This window comes from Rhineura floridana, chromosome 16 (genome assembly GCF_030035675.1).
Source record: "Rhineura floridana isolate rRhiFlo1 chromosome 16, rRhiFlo1.hap2, whole genome shotgun sequence".
NCBI lineage: Eukaryota > Metazoa > Chordata > Lepidosauria > Squamata > Rhineuridae > Rhineura > Rhineura floridana.
In genome coordinates this window covers 29,842,780-29,864,670 of record NC_084495.1, presented here as the reverse complement: position 1 = coordinate 29,864,670, position 21,891 = coordinate 29,842,780, and the positions used below count along the sequence as shown (strand labels likewise).

The window sequence follows — 21,891 nt, the reverse complement described above, 5'->3', positions numbered from 1 at the left end:
TTTTTGCCTATTAGTGAATTTCCCTGCTTTTTAACCCGGGAGGTAAGAAATGGGATCCTGTGCAAGCTTGCTGAGAATGGATAGATCATTTGCATGCATATTGAGTTCAGTGGGATTTACTCCCCTGAAATCATGCTTAGGATAGATGAAACTGACCATGGGACGATGGGGAGGGAAGGAGGGGGGGGAGGAGAAAGGGAAGAGGGGGGGAGGGGACCAGGCAGGAGAAAGAGGGTAGAGGATAGGTTTGCTCATTTGTATGTTTATTGAGTTCACTGGGATTTACTCCCATGCAATCATGCTTATAACAGGTGAAAGTGACCATGGGGGAGGAGGAGGGAGGGAGGCTGGAGTGGACAGGGGAGGAGGGAGGAGGAAGAGGGGAGGGAAGGAAGAAGGGAGAGATGGGGGACAGAGGGGGAGGGGAGGGAAAAGGCAGGTCTGATCATTTGTGTGTTTATTGAGTTCAATGGGATTTACTCCCATGCAATCATGCTTAGAATAGGTAAAACTGACCATGGAGAAGAAGGAGGGGGAGGGGGCAGGAAGGGGAAGGAGGGGGAGGGGATTGATAGGGGAGGGAGAGGGGAGGGGCAAAAGGGAGGGGATAGGAAGGAGGAAGAAGGGAGGGCAGGTTTGATCATTTGCATGCTTATTGAGTTCAGTGGGATCTACTCCTGTACAATCATTCTTAGGATAGGTGAAACTGACTTGGAAGAGGTGGAGGGGGAAAGGAGGAGATTGGGTGGGTGGGCACTGGGCAGAGGGAAAGCCCCTTTCCTTTCCAAAAGGAAAACACTGTGAACAGTATCATTGTTTTTTAGTGTTTTCCCCACCTTTTTATTTTATAGCAGGCACATGCAGTCTCCCATTCAAATTTAAACCAAAGCTGTCCCTGGCCACATCCACACCAGACCTTTATTTCATTTTAGACAGCCATGGCTTCCCCCAAAGAATCCTGGGAAGTGTAGTTTGTGAAGGGTGCTAAGTTGCTAGGAGAGGCCCTATTCCTCTCACAGAGCTACAATCCCCAGAAGAGGGGCTGATTGTTAAACCCCTCTGGCCACTGGAACTCTGGGCGTATCCACATGGGAGCATAACTTTGTGCTAAAGATGCCGTTTCTACCTCTGCTTTCTGTTTGCACTGTGCACAGTAAGGGCTCAGTGCCAGCTGCAAACACGGTGTTTTCTAGTCACACTTGAGGGGAAGCATCAATCATACAGTTTCTTAGAGACCACACCCTCTAATTTAACATTTCCATTCCTTCTTGTTACCTGGAAACCGAGCATGCTCAGTTTGTTCTACCAGAAAGTTTCATTTAAAAACAACAACAACCCGGAAATGTGATTATTTGTATTTTCACTGGTACAATATAGCTGAAATACAAGTCTTTGAGCAGTGTTATCTTTTGTGCACAAGTTAGGGGGGGAAAGAAAATAACGGCACCATTTGCAGCAACATAAAAAAGCATTGCAGAACAGGGGAGAGCAGCTATAAGTTGCAGGAAATAAAATAAACAAAGGGAAGAGGAGGGAGTGGGCATGGAGAAGGGAATGACTGACACACTCACTTAAAAGCATGGGAGCAAAACATCTGCAAGCCCTAGAGATACGGAGTGAAGACTTTTTTTCCTTCCCTTTCAGAGGATTGGGTTAGTACAGATTTATAGGGGGAAAACTGTGTGATAGCTTTTGTTTGCCAGTAACATCATGTGAACCATGCAGATTAAAAAGGGATGCAAGTAGCACCAGACACACATTGAAAACCTGTGTAAATGAGCCCTCTGTCAGGGGAATAGGAGTCTTCTAACTATTCTCAGCACCCTTCACAAACTACACTTCCCAGGATTCTTTGGAGGAAGCTATGACTGTTTAAAGTGGAAAAAATGTTGGGCATGGGTGTGGTCACTTGATTAGCCAAGGAAACAGCTGTGACTCTGGCTTTTAGAACACTGACAGTTGGTTCTTACTGAGCATGCCCGAGATTATAATAGAGTTCAATGTTAAATTTCTTTAATTAATTAAAAATCAGCCATGCATTTTTTAAACTTTTAAACTGCAGAAGATGGTCAGAGTATGGGGCAAGTTTATCTATAGGATTACAGGTACTCTGTGAACATGGCTGATTTTTAATTATGAGACCACTGACAGATAAAAGAACAACAGGGGTCCAGATTTTTTTGTCGTTTTACACATTGAACTCTTGATTCTCTCCGACTGTCGTGTGTTTCTGAGTTCAGGACTATAAGTTTTGTAAGCTTTGGTTTTTAAATGTGCTTATGAGAAACAGCAGAAGGGCATGGGGGTATTTTCAACTTAACATTGCGGAACATGAAAAATCCATGCTGGCTATAGTATAAAGCCACTTAAAATATCCCCTTGCTTGTTTAAAAAAGATTACATGAATTTGTGGATGTGCCCAATATTGATATTAGCCTAAATGGAACCTCCAAGACTAGAGGCAGTATACTTCTGAATACCAGGTGCTGGAACTCACCACAGGAGGGAGGCAATTGATGGAAGCAATGCTGGACTAGATGAATATTGATCTGATCAAGCAAGGCTATTTTTGTTCTGTGCAGATGACCTCTTCTCCAGAAGAAGGTAGACCACAAGAGCCCTGATGGATCAAGTCAAAGGCCCATCTAGTCCAGCTTCCTGTTCTCACAGTGATCAGCCAGATGCCTGTGGGAAGCCTACAAGCAGGACCTGAGTGCAAGAGTAGTCTTCCCACTTGTGATTCCCAGCAAATGGTATTCAGAGGCATACTGCTTCTGACAGCAGAAGCAGTACACAGCCATCATGGCTAAGAGTCATTGATAGCCTTAAGCCATCCAAGTTGGTGGCCACCACTACCTCCTGTGAGAGGGAATTCCATAATATAACTATACACGATGTGAATAAGTCCTTTCTTTTGTCTGTCCTGAATCTTCCAACATTCAGCTTCACCAGGTGACCCTGGCTTCCACTATTATTTATGAGAGAAGGGATAAATATGTGGGAGGCGTTCCTTAGTCTCATGTCTAAAGCAGACTGTTCTATTCTCCCACAGATGCAAGGTACAGCTGAACCAGGCCAGAACCAGCACCTATTCCAGCAATCTCATGTACCACAACAGAACACCACCATGGGCTTTTTCCACCATCCGCAGACACAGAGCCACCACCTGCAAGGCCAGCCTTGCGGTTTACAAGACCTGCCTGAAATGCAGCTGCCTTGAGCTGGAGATGGCAATCTTGGGAGTAGCGGCTATGCTGAGTGGACAGAGGGCAAGCATAGACAGGAGGTCCACCTGGAGGGTGAGGCTTGTACAAAGGAGAGAAATGCGTCAGAGACAGGGAAGGCCCCAGCAGGAGCAGAGACCAGTGGTCGGAGTGTCTTGCACTTGGACAAAATCGCACACCCCACCCAGCAGCACAACTCCAGCAAAATGGGAACAAAAATCAAGTCTGGCATTCATTAACAGCTTGACCTGTATGTAGTGAGAACATCTCATCTACATCCTGTGGCTAGAGATGGAGGTATTTATAAAAGCAAATGGATCCTGAGGAAAGGTTGCTTAGGGATGCTTCTGTCTGCCAGGACAGATTCATTGGCAGATGTGATTCCATGCTCACCTGCAATAAACAATTAAACTTGATTTGCCCAACTGGGGAAAAATAATTATTTTCAGGAGAGCATATAGTCCTTAATGTGGCCACTTTTGCGTTCGATAAAGCCATATATATGAATATTATATATATTTATAGATATGGTAAGACAGATTTCTAGCTTGCAGGTGGTATTTTCTTTTTATTAGCCAAGTTTACACGCTGATGAGTTTGTGCAACAGAAAGCCACACATCTGCGCAGGAGAAGTCTCCTTTTTCCTTTTTAAAAAATGTTGCTGAAATTCACTGTGAAGCACTGTGAACACAGATTGAACTATAACCATCAGCGGGCTACCATTTATTTTATTTTTTCTGTTGTGGATGTATTTGTGTATATATAGTTTCATTTTTGTAATAGTAGGTCATGTGTGAATTACTGGACATATTTCCCCACCCTATCCCATTACCTGTTTCCTATATGTGAATCCCATCATTTCTGTCTGGATAATTGGGTAATGCTGCTACTGTGTATAACACCACTCTTGCCTGAATTTCTTCTTTTTGAACCAGCTCCTTTCACTGTTAGAATTATGATGCTTACAAGAATTTCTCCTATTTTTGTTGCAAAGTGCAGCCATATAAACCTATCTATTTCTATTGCCCATTTAGCCAAATATATTTTTCATAAGGTACAAGAAAGAGATCCTTCCTTTTCTTTCTATCTTTTCTTTCTCTCTCCCTCCCCAATGAACCTTTCTGTGGGGAGATATCTTGACACCCAAAGACAAAAGCAAACTTTGTGGTTTTGCTACATAGTGGATAGAATTTGGCAAAGTGGAGATTTCTACCTGAACAAGGAGATCTGCGATGTTACAAGTCAGTAGCATTAGCAATAAATTGTATTTTTTTAAATTGTCACTTTAAGTGTGTTTATATATTTATGAACTTTTTTTAAAAAAATAATATATTCCTCAGTGGGTGTGTATACCAAAGTGTCCCCTACTGTTTTGTGTGTTTCCAAAGGAAAATGAATACTTATAAGTGTTAGGGGCATTTTTTTTGTTCTGTTGTTAAAAATGTAGCTGTGCTGGACTGTACATTTTTAGATTCTAGACTCAGAAGGCAACGTTCACTAATGCCTCTTTAAAGAAAAGAAATGAAGTTGCACGAAAGGGTCTGTTTAACAACAGCAGCAAATCACTTGTTGCTGGTTGCTAGGAAGAGGTTTCTTTATAGGCTTGTTGGGCTCCCAAATCCAACATCAGAGTAGATTCATTTCAGGACCAAAAGTTTAATGAAAAGCAAGGCTACAATTGTTTGAAACATAGCTCTGTGTTCTGAAGATTCTCAGGCAGCATTAGAGATCAATCACTGTGTATAAGGGACTATTTTCCCTTTACTTACCAGTATTTAAATTTTTAAACTACTGATGTATGAACACACCCACACCCACAGGTGCAACTAAAATGTCATAGGCAATTAAAAGGGACACAGGTGTACTTCGCTTGCTCTTACTGCAAGATGTATGTCCACATCTGCAGAGAGGCTATGGAGAGGAAGCAACCTTCTCAGTGTACCTGTTGTCTTTTAAGGGGGGAATGTAAGGGTTAGAGGAGCTTGGTCCTTTCAAATGCAAAGCGCAACATATAACCCAGCCTTTGCATTAAGAAGGATAGGTGGATATTGGAGAGGTGAGCTCTCCCCAAATAATTTTGCACACTTAGCTCAGAGAGGTGGCTGGAGCACAGGCAAAGCAGTGGCCAGAAGCAGGTAGAGCTGCCTCTGTAACTACAACCTTCTGCAAATATTTATTTAAAAAATAACTATCCATTTTTTTCCTGTGCCCTTCTCTTCCCCACCAAAAGGAAAAGGGGAGCCAGTAAATCTGGAACCAACTTCTCTGTTTGGTCTCTGGCAGGACCCACAGCACAGCAGACACCTCGGGCCAAACGCCAGGTTTAAAAACAGCATTTCAGAGAGTGTAGAATAGAATTTTGTCCTTGGCAACTTAACAAGGCGGGGAGGCTGTAGGCACTTTATTATTGCGTGATTAGCTCCCCTCCCCTCCAATGTTGAGGCTTGCAGCGGAGAACTTGTTTCATAGATTCAAATTTGTGAAAGGCACTATTAAACAACATCAGCTTTAGAAAAGGGCTTCCTGCAGGGACATTATAGTTGTGCCTGCTACTGCCAATGAGCCTGGCCCTGGTGCTCATTTTCCCACTACAGTTACAGGTGGTGGACCTAAAAGGTATCCATTAGACCAGGCTTGGGGACACTGGGGTTCCTCAGATGCTGTTGGACTCCAGGTCTCATTAGTCCAGCCAGCATGACCATGCAGGACGGGAGCTGTAGTCTTAACAGACTCTGGAGGGCCAAAGGTTAGCAACACCCCCCCCGATATAAAGCTATGTCAGGTTCTAAACGGGCATCACAGCCACGCCATGCTGAGAGTCTCCACCCCATGTAAGCCGGACCTACTCTTGTAAGTAGCTAACTTGCTAGTGCAATACTAATTCCCCCTCCAGTAAATGCTTATGAAATCATTTTAGGGAACACCACCAAGGACAGGCACAGGGGAGAAAATCACAGATGCAGGGCATGCATGGGGCATCTTCTGTGGGAGGACACATTAGCACGGATGCTTTTAAAATAGGAAGGGGGTAGACGTTCAATGCAGATCCAGTTCTCCAGTCTTCTTGTACTAATGCTATCATGCCTCATCAGTTGCCCTCCTCCATTTGCAGTCTGCACACCATCAACACTTTCACTGTGAGTAAAGGAACATCCTCTGCCACTCTATGTACTCTGTTCCTTTGTTGCTTTAGCACAGGAGCAGGTAACCTTTGCCCCCCCACCAGCTGTTGGAGTCCAATGCCCATCAGGCCCAAGTAGCATAGCCTATAGTCAGGGATGATGGGAATTGTAGTCCAGTAACATCTGGAGGGCGAATGTTCCCCTGCCTCCTGAGCGCAAAGACACTGAAATGGAGAGAGTAGGCAGGGGAGGCTATGCAGACACATCCTCTTTCATAGGAACACTGGTATGTTACCTTTCTCCCCACTAAAGTTTCATGCACTTTACAGCACCTCGGTGTTGACCATAATGCATTCTTGCAGCAAGTTGTCACTATGAGTCTTTCCTACTTCATTTTTTAATGAGACAGACAGCCTGACAAGAGGTTGGAGAAAGAAAAATGGTGTGTCTACACCTGCACACACCAACACCTCACCGCTGACATCTACAGTTTTCCCATTCTCTCTCACAAGGCACTTAGGAACCTGGGGGACAGAGGGAAATGCTCACGTGTTACAAACCTAGCCTTAGCAAAATAAATGGGAAAGCTTCGACTGTCTTATTTTTAGCTGGTTCCACTCAAAACTTTAATCCAGGTTGTGTGGAGAAAAATGAACACGTTGGTTAGCAAACTTAGTTTCAGGAATATCCCTATTAATTGCAATAGACATGGTTGCCATGTTTGAGAATTCTGAAATTCCATGGACTTTGGGATAACGCATGAGCTAAGAATAATCTTGCAGTGTTGCATTGCTGCAATGTACTTGGCTCTTTTTTTCCTTTTGAGGCTGGCTTTTGGCTGTAATGACCCACTTTCCATGGCTGTACACACACTTTGTGTTGTATTTGAGTACCTGTACACTAATAATGTTAGCGCCAGATGGGACTCTAGAAATCAAGCCCTTACGATGTGGCAATTACATGCATCGAGGGAAAGAGGAGTGGCTTGACATTGGTGGAAATAATAATTTTGAAAAACAGACCCCATTTTTAAGACAATGAAACCACCAATCAATAATATTGTATTTATATATTTTTGGCCTTTCTGAAATCATGCACTTTATTAGCAAGGAACTATTTCCTTCATAAAAGTCTCAAATTGTATTCCATGAGGTGGGAAGGTCACTGACTGGTTTTGGTCCAACACATGCTCTAGAAGTTCAAGGGAGGGAAAAATGATATGCCAAAATGCAGGTTCTATCTCATTGTGAAGTTTGAACTTGTCCTCCCTGATCTCCTGGTGACAACCACAATAGGGGCCAAGACCCAGTCCCCTTCTTTCAGGTTTTCTGCAGTCCCTTACTTAAGTAATTGCCTGGGTTAGCACTGCATTGAGACCTTGGACTTTAGACACCTTCCTCCAAACTTGTTTTCAAAGTCATGATATTCAGGTTCACTGAGTTGTTTACCTCTGTTTTTGGGGAGAAGCATTTGGAAATGGGTACAGCTGATTAGCCTGGCTAATCCGAGGGAGGAGGGTATGCTGGTTAACAGGTCTATGTTAGTTGTAATGAGACATGGACTCTTTACTGTTATCATTTTCCAGCTGGCTCAGAAGTTTTCTATGGAGCGTTGTGACGCATGATACAAATGCGAGAAGGCTACAGCATCATCGATGCATGAAGACAAACTGTTAACACAATTCCAGGCTTCAGAAAACACAGGCACCTTTTTGAAGCCTTGCACTTTTAAACGCATTTTGTACATATATATAAGCTAAAGGCTGGTTGATCTAGCCGGGTTTGGTTTGACAGATGCAGAGTCTAACCTAAGTTGTATATATTGTGACATAATAAATATGTAAAAAGGAAAAGGACAGAAATGAACAGAGAGAAAAAGCAACAAATGCTTAGAACTGAATATTTCATTTATTTTCTATGATGTCAAATAAAGGTAAATTTATAAATGTTCCTATTCATAAAAATATTTTGTAAAATGAGCAGGGAGGGAGCAAGGAAGTGTCTTATGGGGGCAAAAATTTAAAATTCTAGCCTGGAATACTCGCACTGTTGTGAAGCTCCATTGACCAAGAACCAGCATGTCTCCATGCGCTTTAACAGATTTGTACATAGTATTTTGAATGAGAAATAAAACTGTACTTTTAAGAACTCTTACTGGATGGCTACTGTCTTGTTTTTAATACTTGGTGGTATGCACACAACTGCTGCCCCCATCCCATGGGGATAGAACAGTAGGGCTGGCCCCCGAGCCTTCAAACATGAAGATACACAGACGTCAAGACAAAGGCCGATCCAGGATTCCCAGGGTATTACTACTAATAAATAGTTTATTTGTACACCATTTTTCTTACATTCTTATATGCAATACTTGAACTTAGCTCAATGAGAGCCAAGCCACAACTAACATATGCCTTTGATCTCACTAACATTCATCATGACCACTCCTCTTTCAGATTCCTTATCAAAACCCTGCTCTTTGAAGAAGCTTTAGTTCCTGGGGTAGCCAACATTATGTGATCCAGATGCTGCTGGATTCCAGCTCTCATGAGCCTCGGCCAGCATGGCCAATGGGTAGGGATGATGGCAGTTGGAGTACAACAGCGTCTGAAGGACCACAAATTTCCTACCTTAAGACATGCAGACTGGCTCACACATGCATGTTCAGCACTTGGTGCCTGAGATGTGATGACTTGCATGTGCGGATTTAACACCCTTGAGCCAATGACTCCCTAAGGAATGATTTCCCACATTCATCGGTCAGTGATTTGGGGAGGTCTCACCCATGAGGGCCCACCACTGATAGCTTACAACAGGGAAGGGGCGCCTGTGGTGCTCCAGCTGTTGTTGGACTCCAATTTCCATCTTCTCTGTTTCCTCATCCCCAAATAAAGCACTATTGAAAATCCTACCACTGGCATTTTACCATGGACCATGCATGTTGTGTGTCAGAGTTTCACCTCCCCCACCCCCAGTGAAAGTTTATTGATCACCTCCCATTAAAGATACAGTGAATCTGCTGCATAGAGGTCATTATCAAAAGACAAAATGCCAGTACATAAACATCTTTTACTTCCTTGGTAGCAAAAAAGAGAAAATAACCCAGTTTCATCTGGAAAACATACCATAATAATCTTTAGAAATCTTCATCAAGACAAACAATTACAGAATATAGTATTTGTTTAGAAGCTAATGTTATGATTTGTCTGTAAGTAAAACAGCCAGGTGAGGAACTTTAAAGACATATACATACGTTTTATTTTCAGTTCACTTTCCTTAAGAAATTACAGCTGCAATATTGGCAGGCTGTATTATAAAAGTCAAAACTTGAGAAGCATCAGCATGGCTGTAGACAACAGCAATGGATAATCACTGCAGTTGTTAGTGGAAATTTATGTTTGATCAAGTGACCTAAGGTGAAGTCATGTATTTCCCCCCTCTCCCCCAATTCTTTGGTAAATCCCAGTGGAATCAGATCTTATTAAAAAGGCTTCATGCCCACCAGGCTTTCCTTCTAGCACAACAGAGGCTTCTTGAATGTTTGTTAATAATACTTCCCCCAGAATTTGCAAATGTACTTTCAAACTGTGCGAGGCACCTTACCTTTGATGGTTTTATGCCCAGTACCCTGCTTTGAACAGTGATCAACAACTGATAATCCTCTATGCACTTCAGCTCACGCTAGTTGATGTGCCAGATGACTTTATTCTTTGCAACATAGCCATCACGGATCTAAATCTTCATGGCTCTGTTCTTCTGCCCCTTAGCTACAAATGTTCTCTATTCAGCTGCAAAGAATACTGAAAGCACCATTGTGAGTGTATCACTGTGAGAGAGAAAATGAACGAATGAATGAATGCTCTGGTAACTAATAGAGGGGACCCTCAGCAAGAGCTTAATATTCAGATACGTTGTGGCAAGTACCACTGAAAAATCTACATGGCACAAGCATGCAACCCAAATCCACTGGCATTACACCATTAAAACACAGAAATGGATAACAGACTTTCCTCAAAACTAGAGCCAAGGAATTCAATCCCTAGAATAGGTTAAAAAAGCTTTTTCCTTCATAGCTAGAAAGCTCATTCTTTCTTGACTTGACAAAATACCCATCACTAGTACATATCATCAGTGGTCATTTTGCTAGATAACAAGGCTCTTCATAAAGGTTGCACATTTCCAATGCTGAAACAAACGGTGGGGGGGGGGAAGGAGAGAGAGAGAAATCCAGTACCATTCTCACTGATAATCAAAATCTGAAGTATAGTCAGCAATACACAGTATGTGGTATGTAGGCCATTCTGCATATAATGTTTGTTTCTACAAGACTCAAGTATAGAGGATTGCCTTATATTTTGTAAATGGATCTCTTTTGGGTAACATGCATAGAAAATCCAAGGCATTGCTGCACACCTGAGCTGTTTCAATACTTGAAGAGTTCTGGATTCACCGAGGTTTCTAAGCACTCACACGTTCCTCTTTGTGTGCATTATGGGAGGCGTTTTGAATTAAATTGGTATTTTCTCTTTTTCTCATAAGCAATCTTTACTATTAAATTGGAACGATCTTTCAGACTAAAAAAACTCCACTAACCTCATCTGGCAGCAGACACCACACAAGAATATTGGAGATCATTTTGGGGGAAAGGGGGAGAGTGAAATTTGAGTGCTTCCTATAAGTCTGACAACATTTAATCAGCAACGTCAATGAAGGCAGAGAACTGAAGAACAAGAATGTAAGTTCCAAAAGCCCTTGAAGGGGGTTCATTCAATTAAATAAGTACTAGAAAGTGGCTTAAGCTCTCATCATAAAAGCCTACAAAGGATCTCTGGAAACAGCTCTCCGTAGCAATGTCCAACTTTGCTTAACTATAATCCTTAATGGATCATTTAATCTGCATCCTTCAATCTGCATTACCCCTACTGTGCACTACCACATGCAAAGGTCATTTCTAACCTCAAAGAAGAAGTACATCCTCTAAAGCAGCCTTTCCCAACCAGTGTGCCTCCAGATGTTGTTGGTCCAACAACATCTGGAGCAGAGCTTGGAAAAGTTACTTTTTTGAACTACAACTCCCATCAGCCCCAGCCAGCATGGCCACTGGATTGGGCTGATGGGTGTTGTAGTTCAAAAAAGTAACTTTTCCAAGCTCTGATCTGGAGGCACACTGGTTGGGAAAGGCTGCTCTAAAGTGTGTGTGAGTATGTGTGGATTAACTCTTGGTCCAGTGGCCTGATGCACCCAGCTCCCTGGCAAGCAGATTTTCCAACCTTAAAACAACATTAATTTTGTCAACGACAGCAAAAAGATTATAGAGAGAGAGAAAGAGGGGGGCATGTGGCTGAGGTTTAAATCTCTCTGTCCAGCCCAGCATCCTGACGGAAATGCAAATTGCCCCCTTCCTGATTAGCATGGAAAGGAAAGTGTGTATATATGCACATGTTAGCATGTGGGGTGCTCACACTTTCGGCTACACCCTGGGATGCAGCCCCAGGAGGGTAAACACAGCCGTCAAGCCAAAACCCAATCTAAAGCCAAGTTCAAACATTACTGCAGCATCAGACGAGAAACTCTTCTTGGTTCTTTCTGGTGGTGTCTGTACAGAGGCACCAGGTGGCAGTTCCTTCCTATTCCTATGCTGGCTTCCTTAGATGATGCTGACATGGAAAGAAACCACCTAAATATCCCCTGCCCACACTTGACCAGAGTGGGATTGGGAAGCCATTGAAAGAGGGCCTCCATACCACTGTGAACTGGGCCATATTAGGCTAGCATGGTAAGGAAGGCATATGAGGTTCAAGGCGAGAAATCCAGGGTCAGAAATTGAGACAGTGGGGAAGTAACCAGGGTTTTCAAGCCTGCAATGGAACTTCCCCATGCTCATACTGACCGACTGCAATTTATATCTATAAAGACAAAAAACCAGAAGCAACATTTAGTCCCATTCCCAAAACAACACAGATTTCTTTTAACAGCCATGCTCAAGGACCTGCTTAAGATCTCTCTCTCAAAGTGTTAAAGAAGCATACATTCAAAGTTTAAGAAGCAATTCTTTGGAAATCCAACTAGCAGTACTAGAGAATATGCTAAGGGTGGCAGACTACTCTTTAGGAAAAGTGGCAGACATTATGTTCAGCGTCAGAAACATAGCACAAAACTGTGTTTCACATCAGGAACGCAACAACCACAACCGGAACATTCCACAAGTTTGCCTCTGACAGTCTAGGAAAATGGCTTGCGTTGGCTGGAGTGGTTTTAAGTCTCCGAGCGTACTGAAAATGCAAAGACTAGGTGCAGATTGTGCTTCAAGCTACATGTATTTTAACTTTGCAAAAGACACAAACAACCCCAGCTACGGCATACAGGGGAATCGAGCTAAATCCTCAACCCCCAACTCCTGACAAACTCAAGACACTGAGCTCACAAATGGCTCTCAGCCTCTGTACGCTTTCTGTACAGAGAGAGAGAAAAACCCACACCAGGGCTAAGTGCTATACGCGGGCTCTCGCTTTCAACTGAGAACCTTTAGCGTTTTCCAGCTTGGCTTTGACATCTACTGGTTTCTCAAAAAACCTCACCAAAGCAGGTTCATTTAGTAAAGAGGCCAGAATCTGCTCAAAAGCAAACGACCACTCGTCCGCTTTGCTTGGGCTCCGAGGTCCAGAGCTTGCAGTCTGTGGGGCTGGTTGAGCCTCCAGGGGCTTGCTGCCATCTTCTGTGCTCGAGGCAGAAGTGGAAGGGGTCGCGCTCTTGGCCGGTGAAGTGGGGCTCTGGAGCTTGCGGCCAACCTCTTCCATCTTCAGCAAGAGGCTGGTAACGGTGGCGATGGCACGGTAGAGCAGCTCTTCTTCTGGGTCCCCATGAAACAGGTTAAACATAGTCTTTGAAAACTGGATGAACTGGGACTGGGGTGGGTGGAGAGGGGAGAAATAAGGGATATTTTATAACGCAGCTCATTTTTTCTTTTCTTTTTTTAAAAAACCTCAATATATTTATAAATGCTATTAGGTAATATTAGAATAAATGCTATTAGAGGGAGACATGCAAGGATGACCTATCTGGTTGGCAGGCATGAGAGACACGGTCTTCTCTGTGATGGCTTCTTCCTTATGAAATGCCCTTCAGTGGGAGGCATGCCCAGCTCCTTTGCCATTTTTAAATTTAATTTTATATTTTACAGTTATGTTTAACTGTTCCTGGTGCTTTTATTTTGATTTGGAATGTTATTTTAATACTGTTTTAGTTCATTGTGCATGAATGTGCATGAATGTGCATGCATGTGTATGAGCAATTAATGTGCATAATAACTGGCCACTGCGCACATTCATCAGGTCTTATGGAGAATACGCACATTAACCTTCCTTGAAGAGGGAATTGTCACATTTCCCAGTCAATATACATACTCTCCAACAGGGATTGGGGAAAGTATCAACTGGATTTTGTATATTCTCCTCTCGTGCATCATCTCCAATAGGAAATGTGCATCTATTGCCCGAATTTTGTACATTCTCCTGCCATTATGCAAAATCCCCAACAGACTTTGGGGGATGTGCATATCTTGACTGAATTTTATACATTCTCCACCGGTCAAAGAATACACAAACAGCTTCATGTTTTTATTTTGTAAACCATTGTGAGAAGGTATCAAAGTACTGGGCAAAGACTTGCTCTCTACTACACTGGAGAGCATCTAATGGGCTGAAGTTACAAGAGGGTAGATTTCAGTTGAACATAAGGAGGAAGGGTAAGGACAATTCAACAACGGAATTTATTACTTAGGGAGGTGAAGATCTCTCCCTGGCTGGACACCTTCAAGCACAGGAACATGGGAAAATGCCTTCTACCTAGTCAGACCATTGCTCCATCTAGCTCTGTATTGTCTACGCTGACTGGCAGCAGCACTCCAGAGTATCAAGCAGAGGTCTCTCCCAGCCTGACCTGGAGATGCTGTGGATTGAACCTGGGGCCTTCGGCGTGCAAAACACATGCTCTACCACTGAGCTATGGCGCTTCCCCTAAGAGGACTAGTCTGATGAACGTCTGCGCTAAAGAAAGAAAGGGGAACCAAGTGGGTCCTGCATGATGTGCTGTGTTGAGGGCAGGATTGTGGTGTAGTATTGTCTGGAACAGAAGGACACCACGCTGGGTGTGAGGGTGTCACTGAGGAGAAGTTAAAAATCTAGGGAGCCAATCGGAAAAGAGAGACTCCCCATCTTGAATGGGGATAGCCAAAGGGGATCAAAGGCTACGGCCTGGTTGGAAAGGAGAGTCATCGAGTAAGTGCAAGGGGGAAGGGATGGAGGAAGGACTGCCATCGTGTCTACAGAGGAACTCAGGAAACTGCACTATACCGAGTTAGACGCTTGGCCCATCTCGCTCAATACTGTCATCTATATTGAGTGTCAGTGGCTGTCTAGGATTTCAGGCAGGAATCTCTCCCAGCCGTACCTGGAGTTGTGGGAGATTGAATCTGGGACCTTCTGAATGCAAGGCAGACTGCTATAGCATTGAGCTACAACTCTTCCCCAAGCAGAGGCTAGACACTATCTGTTATGGATAGTCCAGCTCTGGATCTCCTGCATCAAGCAGGGAGTTAGTGGTCCGCAAAACCCCTTCCAACTCTACAACTCCTATTTATTACATTCCTTTTTCCCTTACTACAAAAATGTCTCAACGCCACTTACAATGATAAAAGCACACGATACAAAATTACAATTAAAAAAAAAAGAACATTAATTAACTAAAAGTGCTCATCCTGTAACAACATGAAAAGGACAAGCCCTGCCCCACCCCACAATACAGGCTTGGGTATCATCAAACCCTTTGGCCCCAGTTAAGAGGCAAATGCCTGGGTGAACAGGAATGCCTTTGCTTGGTGCCTAAAAGTTGATAATGAGGGCGCCAGGTGCGCCTCTCTGAAAAGAACATTCCACAATTGGGGAGCCACCACTGAAAAGGTCCTTTCTCGTGTTGCCACCTTCCGCACCTCCCTCGGTGCAGATCCCAAGGGAGAAGGGGATTGGGTGTTGAATGCAGGATCCAGGCAGCTTTGTGTGGAAAGAGTTGGTCCTTGAAGTACTGGGGTCCTGAACCGCATAAGGTGTCATAGGTCAAAATCAGCACTTTGAATTAAGCCCAGACACTGACAGCCAATGCAGTCGGGCCAGGATCAGTGTGTACGATCAGGCCTCCTGCTCCCAATTAAACAATCTGATCGCTGAATTCTGCACTAGCAGCAGTTTCCAAACTATCTTTAAAGGCAGCCCCATGTAGAACACATTGCAGTGATCAAACCTGTTTTTTAAATGACCTGTTATCCTATTAGTATGTGTCAAGCCACACTGGTGCCTGTTAAGGAACCATCACTGGCAGCCTGTTACCACCAATAAACCCAGCAAAAACACAGACAAGTTCTTCCCACAGGGGAGTTTTACCTGTTCCATCCGGGGTAAATCCTTAATGCTCTCTTCTTTTTTAAGCAATTCATCTTGCCATTGTTTCAGATAGGCCTGGATATCAACCTTTCCTTTACCTGCTTGGAAGGCAACAAGATGAATTCAGGGCAAATGAACGCAGGAATCCTCCACAAACCAGAACAGCCTCTACGGAGTGGTTGGGCCTGTCTGATAACACTGACGCTTCACAGCAGGTATGAGGAGCCCTTTGGCCCTCCGGATGTTGCTGGACTCCCAAGCTCCCATCAGCCCCAGCCAGGATGGCCAATAGTCAGGGATGATGGGAGCTGCAATCCAACAACATCTGGGGGGGAGCATCATGTTAGTGTGATCTTAGTTCTCCCGAGTGTCACTGCATACATTTTATTTTATTTATTTAAAAGCATTTATATACCACTTAATATTTCAAGAGAGCCAGTGTGGTGTAGTGGTTAAGGTGTTGGACTACGACCTGGGAGACCACGGTTCGAATCCCCACTCAGCCATGAAGCTCACTGGGTGACCTTGGGCCAGTCACTGCCTCTCAGCCTCAGAGGGAGGCAGTGGTAAACCCCCTCTGATTACCACTTACCATGAACACCCTATTCATAGGGTGTGCCATAAATCAGAATCGACTTGAAGGCAGTCCATTTCCATTTTTAATATTTCAAACATCTCTAGAGGTGTACAGTCTAACAAACACACAACTTAAAATAAGTAAAACAACAATTAAACACACACACACACACACAAGTGTATGTAAAAGCAAATAAAACAGAAATGCAGAGAATTCAAACATATAAAACAGGGCCCAAACGTAAGGGTCAGGGAATGCTTGGCGGGGGAGATTAAGTCTTCACAAGACATTTGAAGCACTTAATAGTTGCTTCTTAACATACGGAAGAGAGAAGGGACAGTGTGCAATACATGGGTAATAGCAGATTGCGCATTTTCAGTTCACCACCCTAAGATATTCTGTAGGGTGCGGTACCACGAACAGAATTTCCCAGACGATCTAAGTAATCTTACAGGTCCATACAAGGGCCAGCAGTCCTTCAGGTATTTAGCCAAAACAGCACTGCCCACAGAGGTATCAGCTTTGAAAGTACCCCAAGATTAGCAGAAGTACAAAAGAATTGTTAGCCCCCCCCCCTCAACACACACACATTGAGGAGCAGAACTCACCCAGCTTTACTACCTGGATAATCTAGCATCATTTGGTGGACATGGGGTTGGCTACCCCGTCACGCACACTACCCTGAGATCTCCAGAGGAAAGGCAGAACTCCAGCATGAAAGCCAAGAAGCTGAATCACGACCAGGAGGAAGAGTCGGTCCAGCAGGAGGAGCAGCACCGGAAGGTGACCAGAAACAGTGCCTGGCCTGGGGTTTGGGGGCAGCTGCAGCAGCGGATTATCAGCAGCTAGCTGCTGCTTCTGGCTGCATTCTCCCTCCCATGCTCCTCCTCCTGCCAGACTCTCTCTTCATCCTTATTGTTTAGGAGGTGGCAGAAGCAGCGGATCCCAAGCTGGCCAGGGAGTAGGAATGTGGCCAGTAGTGGCACCAGCTCACTGGTGATCTGGATCCTGGAGACAGGGGCCCCAGGGCTGGCAGGCTGAGGAGCCAGTGGAGCTGGGGGAGGGGGCTGCTGCAGCCTATCCTGGCTGTCCCTTTGTGGCTTGTCTAGGCCACCCAACCACTACTTCTAGACACACTGTCGTTCGCAGCACCACCTGTCTGTGGCCAAGCAAACTGCAGCATGACGACATTCTGACATGTTTATGTATTATGGACAGCATGATGTGCACACACAAACACATGGAGACTGACTGAAGTCCTCTTGATATTAAGTGAGATCACCTACTTTTTTCTGGGCTTGTGTTCAAAGCATCAGCACCGTCACTGTCTCCAGGAGAAGAAACTAGGATGAAAAAGGAAGATAAAAATGAGCATAGGAAGCTACCTAATACCAGATAGACTATGGGCTGCTTTGGACACAATGCTAAATCACAGCATTGCAAAGAACAGCTGAAGTGAGCACTGGGCTGGCTAGTCCTCCTCTAGCATGGCCATTCTTGCTTCCATTTTTATTAAAGTATTAATTATAAATTAAATATTGTATTTATTTTATTAATACATTCACTTCCAAACCTGACAACAAACCTATGGCTTGCTGAAATATGCCAATGTCAAGCCATCATTAAGAAGTTCTCTTGTTTCAACATACCACAGTTAAGATTAACCATATTTTAGGGTTTGGACATAACATTAAACTGTGGTTAACCTAAAACTGAAGTGGGAGCTTCCAAGCTCCTCCACACTCACTATATATTTCAAGTACTTGACTTCCCCCAATGAATCCCAGGAACTAAAGTTTACCCTTGTGGAGCTAAAATTCCCAGTGCTCTTAACAAGCTACAGTTCCCAGGATTCTTTGAGGGAAACATGCGAGGGAAGTTACATGTTTGCAATGTGCGTGAAACGTATGGTGTGTACACAGCCATAGTCTAACTTCTGCGTAAGCTTTGTGCATGCAAATCTATATCAATGCTCAGTAAACAGGTCGTCCAGAAGTGCCCTAACAACTTCCACTTCAGCCATTTCTGTTTTTGACATCTTTAAAGTCAGGGCCCTCTGTCTGAAACTAAAGACCTGAAAATCGTGCATCTTTTGCCTCTCAGAATTTGGGACTAAAATGCATTTCTAGACATAGACTTGGAGTTAACATTTTACTGACTGCTTTCCTATGAGAGAAATAAGAAAATAATCACCGTCAAGCTCAATAATCAGCATGCGGAGGCTTACCATTTAATTGGCTAAAGTGGATCAACTCTTCTTTAGATAGCTGAGTACCTTTCGAAGGGCTCAGGGATTCTACTTCGGTGAAAGCTGCGAAGAGGAAACAGAATTTGAGGATATCTGAGAATCGCCATTATTCGTTTTTAATCACTTGTTTCTAACTTGTTTTTATTAATAACTTTGATGTTTCTTATAAACTGCTTAAAGGTTTTTCACAATCAAGTGGTATATGCATTTTGTTACATAAACAAAATGAGTAAATATTAGAACTTAAAGTTGGCAAAGTAGGTTGCATGCGCAAATCTTCATTCTTGCAGCTATTATTCCTGTTATAGAGATGGAGAACTGAGGCTGAAAAAAAGGGCATTTTTGCCTCAGACCACAATAGGAGTTGCTTATTATCTTCATCATGTAGTAGCAAAATTTTAATCTTATCCTTCCTCGAAAGAGCTCAGGGGCACACCTTCTTCCTCCCCACACTATCTTCACAACAGCCCTGTGAGGTCATTTATTCATTCGTCAACTTTTCTATATAAAATATACTCAAAACAGCTAACAAACTCCATCTAACACGATATACATAAAACAATAAAATGACTGAGATTTTAAAACGGCATGACAGCCAGTGTGGTGTAGTGGTTAGTGTCGGACTAGGACCTGGGAGATCAGGGTTCGAATCCCCAAGAAGCTCACTGGGTGACCTTGGGCCAGTCACTGCCTCTCAGCCTAACCTACCTCACAGGGTTATTATTATTTTATTTATTTATTAAATTTATATCCCACCCTTCCTCCCAGAAGGAGCCCAGGGTGGCAAACCACCAGCGATAGAATACTAAAAACAGGACTGCTGGGAGGATAAAATGGGGAGCGGAAGAACCATGCATGCCAACTTCAGCTTCCTGGAAGAAAGTAATAAGTGTAATAAAATTACATTCAGTGAATAAATAAATGCAGCATAGGTGCTATCGAAAAAGCAAAAGAATCCTTTCATAGTCTGCATCTTGCAGGCAGGCAATATAGAGGCAGAAGGGAAACCAACACCCACCCACCCACACACCCCAAACTGACTCACCAGGAGGTATGTGCAGTTTGAAAAGCAGTTTCAGCTTATGGGTAAAACTTCCATGATACATGATGTCTAAGAAACAGAGAGAGGAAAAAAAGAGAGGAAGATTATTCAAGAAGCTTTGGACGTATAGAAGCATCTGAGGGTCTTGCCCCACCTCAAGCTGCCCTGGGCATAAGGAAGCAACTAACTCAAGTCCCATCTGCACTATACAGTTAAAGCACTATGATGCCACTTTAACAATCATGGCTTCCCCCAAAGAATCCTGGGAACTGTAGTTTGTAAAGGGTGCTAAGAGTTGTTAAGGAGATCCCTGTTCTCTAGCAGAGCGGTTTGACGGTCAATCTCTCTTCCCAGGGAACTCTGGGAATTGTAGCTCTGTGAGGGGAATACTGGTCTCATAACAATGTCACCTGCCTGCAGAGCTGCTGCCAGTTAGTGTAGACAATACTGAGCTAGAGGGACCAAGGGTCTAACTCAGTATATGTTCCTGAGAAGTCCATACCGGATCTGAAAAGGCAGTTTCCATTGCTTCGCCACCAAGGATGGAGAGAAATTGCATTCAGTTTGCATTTAAAGCCCAATCAATCAAATTCACACTTTCAGAAAAAACAGGAGAACTGAACACATCCTTCGAAATATGCACTTATCCAAATTTTGCGATTGCAGTTCTTCAACCGAGCAATGTTTACAAAAATGCATATATTAGGGGGAAAGTGTGCACAAACTGAGTATGCTGGTGAAAATAACATACAAATATGCATTGTCTTAACTACTTGCAAAAATGTGTACATTAGTCAAAACTGCATATAAAAATGTATTAGGAGAAATTTGCACTAAAATGCTGAAAAATTTTCATGAGGATTTTTCTAAAAAATTGCAAATTGCTGCAGAAATGTGGAGAATTGAATTTAAGATCAGAAAAATGAGGAACAGGGAGAACCAAAATTGAGAGGTCATTCTATCCCTACTTGCCACTCCACTCCCCAACGGATGGGAATTCCATTTGAGAATTAATTTAATTTTTGTATATTGTATTGTTTATATTGTATATTATATATAATATAATATCGCTATGTACCTACCCGTTCACTACGCTCGACGTCGAAGGCCCTTCTCCGGGTCCCAACCCATAAAGAGGCCCGGAGATCAACAACTAGATCTGGGGCCTTCTCGGTGGTGGCCCCCGAACTATGGAATGCCCTCCCAGACGAGATACGCCTGGCGCCTTCTCTGTTATCTTTTCGGCGCCAGGTAAAAACTTACCTTTTCGCCCAGGCTTTTTAAATTTTTTAAATTTTGTAAATTTTTAAATATTTTAATTTAACATTCTAAACTTAATATGATCTTAATTTATAAATCTCAATGGCAATTTTATTAATGTTTTATAATTGTACTATATATATTTTTTTTTCCACACTTGCTCATATTTTAATTGTGATTTTATTTGTTGTACACCGCCCTGAGAGCTTTCTGCTATAGGGCGGTCTAGAAATGTAATTAAATAAATAAAATAATAAATATATTATGGTATTTTTATACCTGTGTTTATTTTTCTTGTAAGCCGCCTTGAGGGCCTTTGGCCGAAAGGCGGGGTATAAATAAAATGTAATAATAATAATAATAATAATAATAATAATAATAATAATAATAATAATAATAATAATAATAATAATAATCAATCCAGCCCAAGACTAACTCGGCGATGCATTAAATACTCTACCAAAAGCGGAGGCAAATTCTTTGAAGTTGATAAGGCCATCTAAGTTCTCATCCAGCAACCGGAACGTCCAGAGCGCAAGAGAGTCCCTGTTTGCACAGTGTGCCCAAGGGCTCAGGAGGTGATAGAGGAGACGGAACTGTTGGCAGTCGATGCGGTACTGGTCCAGGTAGGGTAGGCTGGGGTCATGGTGCTTCAGGGCTGGGCTGTTCATGCTCCAGTAACAAGACAGAAAATGCTCCTTCTGCAAAACACACATATACACGAAGAACAATTCCTGAGAAGGTCAAAAGTTGCTTCCATGTTGCTGCTCAGAGATAATATCAGCAGTTCTCTCAATGGGCAGAAGCTGACAACTTGGCACGGAACTGCTACTACTTCCCTAGAAATTACAGGTCGGAGTCAGTGGCGGCTGGTGGCTCCATGCCAGTGTGACAGTGGAATCTGCTCCAGGTTTTAGTCCAAGCTGAAATCACCTTGGACAACTTCTTGAAAGTTTGGACTAAAACCCGGAGCAGATTCCACTGCCC

At 43.2% G+C, this 21,891-nt stretch overlaps 2 protein-coding genes across 16 annotated transcripts in view; one reads left to right on the top strand and one right to left on the bottom strand.

Moving 5' to 3' along the window:
* PASD1 (PAS domain containing repressor 1) overlaps positions 1-4,502 on the top strand; it is a 143,966-nt gene extending 139,464 nt beyond the window's left edge. For all 14 annotated transcript variants that reach the window (XM_061598974.1, XM_061598976.1, XM_061598967.1 and 11 more), the window contains one exon: positions 3,053-4,502. In XM_061598974.1, coding sequence (XP_061454958.1) covers positions 3,053-3,220 — 168 coding nt within the window. In that variant the 3' untranslated portion in view covers positions 3,221-4,502. The remainder of the gene's footprint in view (positions 1-3,052) is intronic.
* A 4,896-nt stretch (positions 4,503-9,398) lies between these two features.
* The window catches only part of TBC1D8B (TBC1 domain family member 8B), a 48,096-nt gene continuing 35,603 nt past the window's right edge, over positions 9,399-21,891 (bottom strand). The window contains exons 16-21 of one of the 2 annotated variants that reach the window (XM_061598961.1): positions 21,365-21,605; positions 19,648-19,713; positions 18,582-18,665; positions 17,641-17,697; positions 15,778-15,878; positions 9,399-13,248 (exon numbers count right to left, since the gene is read on the bottom strand). In XM_061598961.1, coding sequence (XP_061454945.1) covers positions 12,835-13,248; positions 15,778-15,878; positions 17,641-17,697; positions 18,582-18,665; positions 19,648-19,713; positions 21,365-21,605 — 963 coding nt within the window. In that variant the 3' untranslated portion in view covers positions 9,399-12,834. The remainder of the gene's footprint in view (positions 13,249-15,777; positions 15,879-17,640; positions 17,698-18,581; positions 18,666-19,647; positions 19,714-21,364; positions 21,606-21,891) is intronic. The other variant, XM_061598962.1, reaches the window with a different exon arrangement.